The 4,413-nt window shown below is 45.8% G+C and overlaps 1 protein-coding gene across 2 annotated transcripts; it reads right to left on the reverse strand.

The window, feature by feature from the left end:
• Nucleotides 1–1,284: 1,284 nt before the first annotated feature.
• LOC138677374 (uncharacterized) lies at nucleotides 1,285–4,155 on the reverse strand. 2 transcript variants are annotated; one of them, XR_011320880.1, is made up of 5 exons: nucleotides 4,010–4,155; nucleotides 3,613–3,776; nucleotides 2,699–3,068; nucleotides 2,272–2,352; nucleotides 1,285–1,947 (listed from the first exon to the last, which is right to left on the reverse strand). XR_011320880.1 is itself a non-coding variant. In XM_069767453.1 (3 exons), the coding sequence occupies exons 1-3, from the start codon at nucleotides 3,293–3,295 to the stop codon at nucleotides 1,939–1,941; spliced, it is 687 nt and encodes a 228-aa protein (XP_069623554.1). In that variant the 5' UTR covers nucleotides 3,296–3,604; the 3' UTR covers nucleotides 1,285–1,938. The 2 variants fall into 2 exon arrangements, 1 of the variants encoding a protein (XP_069623554.1); XM_069767453.1 differs by lacking the exons at nucleotides 3,613–3,776; nucleotides 4,010–4,155 and having other exon boundaries at nucleotides 2,699–3,604.
• Between the last annotated feature and the right edge of the window lie 258 nt (nucleotides 4,156–4,413).

Below are 4,413 nucleotides of genomic sequence, written 5' to 3' on the forward strand. Positions count from 1 at the left end.
AAAGTTGAAATACTTACCTCCTCTGCTCCTCCGCTGTGACGTATTCCACGTTTCCTGGGCCCACGAAAATCTTGAGCCAGCCCTACCCCCCCCCCGACAACTTTAGCCAGATGAGCCCCTATTTTCAATGCCTAAGAGTAAAGATAGAAAGGGGCGCACCAATATATAATGTCACAGTCACCATCAAGGGGTGCAATACTTAGTCTATAAATAGAACAGGACAAACGAAAAGAGAAAGGGTAGACTAAAAATAGTATGCACAACCCAAAATATAGAGACAATCGGTAGTACTATAAAGCAAAACACCTTTATTAAACACCTCAAAAAACATGTTAAAAACATTTAAAAACAAATGTACAAATCCCTATACCCATCATATCCCATAATAAACGACAATCCCATAATACAATAGGAAAACAGTAATATCCTACCCTAGATGCACCTAGTCACATATGCTCTCCTGCAAAAATGTGCCTATACAGGCCGCAAAGGACTCGACCACAATATGTCAGTATCCACTGCTAATAACCAAAAAATGAAACATCCATGCAATACATGGTCCTGAGATTGGAATGTGATAGCATGCTATATAACAGCTGTGGATACAACCTGTCCTGCGTCAATTCTGGTATATGGAGATGCAGCAATGTCAAAGGGCACAGAGCACCACAAGGGTTAAATCCACATAGAGCCAGGGAACATAACAGCCCCAAAATGGCCCTGAGGTAGGAGAAGGATAAGGTGGGAGCGCACCCCACGCGTATCGCTGCCTCCGCAGCTTCGTCAGGGGAAGTGAAACTAAAGGTGCAACAGTGTGTGCTTAAATAATAAATCCAATAAGGTAAATTGCATACCGGTGTGGGAGAGAGAGAGAGAGGTAAAAGCCGGAAGACGCCGGCGACGCCATGACGACAGGAACACAATCATAATGAACGGCAATCCTAGAGCGTCCAAAAGGTCACATGCGCACGCGCAAACCGCGGTATTCCATAGGACCACGTTGCGCACGCGCCGTGCCAGCCGGCTAGATGGACACGTCATAGGACACAGGGCAAAGAGAAATGGAATAAAGCCCGAGGACCGGACTAAGCTAGCGAGGCCGGCTAGATGGACACATCATGGGACACAGAGCAGAGGGGGTGGGATAAGGACCAAAAAAGCCAGAGAGGGGGGAAGGGAGGGGAAAAAAAAAAAAAAAAAAAAAAAAACAGGTAAAAAGAGGGCAGAGTGTGCATGTTGCAGCAAGACACAGAGGCACAAGATATCCACCCACAGAATGCCGGGAGATATCACAATCATAGACATATACTAGTGATTAAAGGCAAAACCGCCAAAGGACACAAAAAAAAAAAGACAGGGCATATAAAGCCACCCAGAAAACCTGAAAGGGAGAAAGGAATATTATTATTGTTGGCAAGTGCACAGGTATAAGTGCACGTAAACACCTATACAGCAACCATATACAGTATATAACAATATCAGGCAAAAAACACACACATATATAAATATAAACAGACTGATGTCCCTTGAGTCCGTAAGTATATGTACGAGTATTCTCTCAATGCCGCTATGTAGACGTTTCCGGTCCCCAGCTTATAGTCCCATAGTCGATGAGGCCGACACCATCCAGATCTATACGAGAGAAAGCACTCTTCATCACAAGCCCCTTCCGACTTGCCAATCTCAAATGCGCATCCGAGCCCATGGTCCATAATAGGAGTTTGCCATAAAATCCGCATTGTAGCTGTGAGAGCAAAATCTCTTCTGCATAAGATGTCCTTCCATTTGCCATAATGGCATGCCGCACATCCACCCTCCAGGGTCCACTTCATTATCTAATGTGTCAAAGACCTCTGCATCCATGTTGGTCCCCACAGTAAGCTTGTAATATCCATATCCCAATTTCCAGGGATGATCATCACCCTTTTGGGTGCGTCCTCAGCCTTCCTGAATGGAGACAAATGCAAAATTAGATATGGGCACCAAATCTGAAGGGAACCAAATCAGACGTCCCAGAAACTAAAAATACCCCAATGAATCTACGCGCCAACTATCCTAGGAACCCCGTGAAGAGCAATTCCTCATTTAGGCCCATGGGTGCGACCGCCTGAAGATCGAAAATCCACCTGGACTCAGCACGCAAGAGATAGTTAGATATATTGCCACCCCTTTCGCCACAGGAAACCCTCTGTAACCCCACAACTTGCAAATCAATGGGCGAACCCCTATGTTTCAGCAAGAAATGCGCCGCCACAGGAGTCAAGATTTTACCTTTGCCTTGGTCCGTAGCCGCCAGGCGTATGGTTGATACGTGTTTTTGAAACCTCTTACGTAGTTCTTGGGATGTTTGCCCTACATAGATCATATTACAAGGGCAAATTAGCACATAAATAACATTTCTGCTCCTGCAGTTGATGTAAGCCTTTAACGCATGTCTGCTGGAGTTCGTGGGGTGTGTAAATATGTCCCGGGTGGGCGTCATAAAGGGGCAGACATTACATTCCCCACAGGGGAATGATCCCTTGAGGACAATACCCCTATTAAGTTTGACCGTGGGCCTAGAAAAATGGCTCCTGGTCAACAACTGCCTCAGATTCGGGGCTCTTCTAGATGTCAATAACGGCCTATTGCTGATGACTTGTGTGGTTTGCATATCTGTTTGCAAGATCGGCCAATGTCTAGTGAGGATGTGTCTTACCTGCCCCCAGCTGTCATTATAGTCCGTGATGAACCTCGTCTGCGATTCTCGGGAACGACCCACAGGAATCAAAAGTGAGGCCTGATCATGTTGTCTTGCTCGCTGGAAAGCCGTGGCAACCACTCGTTTGGGATAACTCCTCTGTCTGAAGCGGTCCGTCAGATCCCGAGCTTGCATCAGAAAGTCTTGATCCCGAGTGCAATTACGTCTAATGCGTAAAAATTGTCCCGTCGGGACGCCCACCTTCGTGTGCCAAGGGTGAAAACTGTTGAACTCCAAAAGAGCGTTAGTAGCAGTGGGCTTCCGGAAAAGGTCCGTGACCAGCTTGTTCCCTTGTACGAAAATTCTCAGATCCAGAAAGCTAGTCGAACTGTTGGAAATAGAGTGGGTTAAAAAGATATTATGGGGGTTGGAATTGAGGCTGTGGATGAAATCAGTACAACCCTCCCTGCTGCCCGACCAAATAAAGAATAAGTCATCGATATAGCGATGCCAATTCCGGACATGATGTTGATATGCCAGGGATGGGTACACAAACACCTCCTCCCACCAACCTAAGAAGATGTTTGCGTAGGTTGGTGCACATTTCGCCCCCATTGCCACTCCAGCTGTCTGTAAATAAAATGTTCTGTCAAACAAAAAATAGTTGTGATGAAGAACAAATTTCAGCAGATCCAACAGAAAAGAATCATGCCCCCGATCTGAGTGTGACAGTTTGTCTAGGCAAAAAGTAACCGCATGCAGGCCATCACTATGCTTGATGTTGGAGTACAAAGACTCCACATCACAAGTTACCAGGTAGAATTCTCCCGGCAGTTCTATCCGTCCACAGACCTCAATAAAATGGGCAGAATCCCTTATAAAGGAGGGCAAGGCCGTGACTATTGGCTGGAAGAAGAAGTCCAAATACTCACTTGCCCGCTCGCAGATACTCCCAATGCTAGAAACAATCGGCCTTCCTGGTGGTTTCTTCTCGTCTTTATGTATCTTCGGCAACATATAAAATGTTGCCGTGACCGGATGTTCCACCCATAAATATTTTTTCTCTTGGGGCGAGATAATGCCGAAACTTAGCGTCCTGCAGAGTAAAGAGTCAAATTTAGACGCAAACACTGCCGTGGGATCTGAAGGTAATTTTTGATAGCATCTGGGGTTAGTGAGCTGTCTATTGGCCTCCTCTAAATATGCTTCAATTGACCACAGCACCACATTGCCCCCCTTATCCGCCTCTTTAATCACAAATTCCTTGTTGCTTTGTAAGTCCCGCAAGGCCCGTTTTTCGGCAAGATTAAGGTTAGAGGATCTACCCACCTGTGTTGGCATTGCCAGAATGTCTCGTTTCACCAGCTCAAAGAATATCTTGATTGCGGGTACCAAGGAAAAGGAAGGCGTTTTAAGGGATCTATTTCTGCCAGGGAACTTTCTTCTGGTACACCCTGATTCATTCTCCTCCAGTAGGGCTAGTAGATCTTGAAAGGCTTGGCGCTCATCCTCAGGTATTGATTGTAGAATATCCGGTTTTTTGTAGATAACCTGAAATGTTAGGTTCCTACAAAACAAATAGAGGTCCTTAACTAAAGTAAATTTGTCGGCCGTATGTGTGGGAGCAAAAGTTAAACCCCTCTTCAGGACGGCAAGTTCCACCGCAGTAAGTTCATATTTAGAAAGATTTATTACCTGGAGGGTGGATGTAGAGGCTCCAGAGGTCTGTTCCG

This window comes from Ranitomeya imitator, chromosome 1 (genome assembly GCF_032444005.1).
Source record: "Ranitomeya imitator isolate aRanImi1 chromosome 1, aRanImi1.pri, whole genome shotgun sequence".
NCBI classification, from domain to species: domain Eukaryota; kingdom Metazoa; phylum Chordata; class Amphibia; order Anura; family Dendrobatidae; genus Ranitomeya; species Ranitomeya imitator.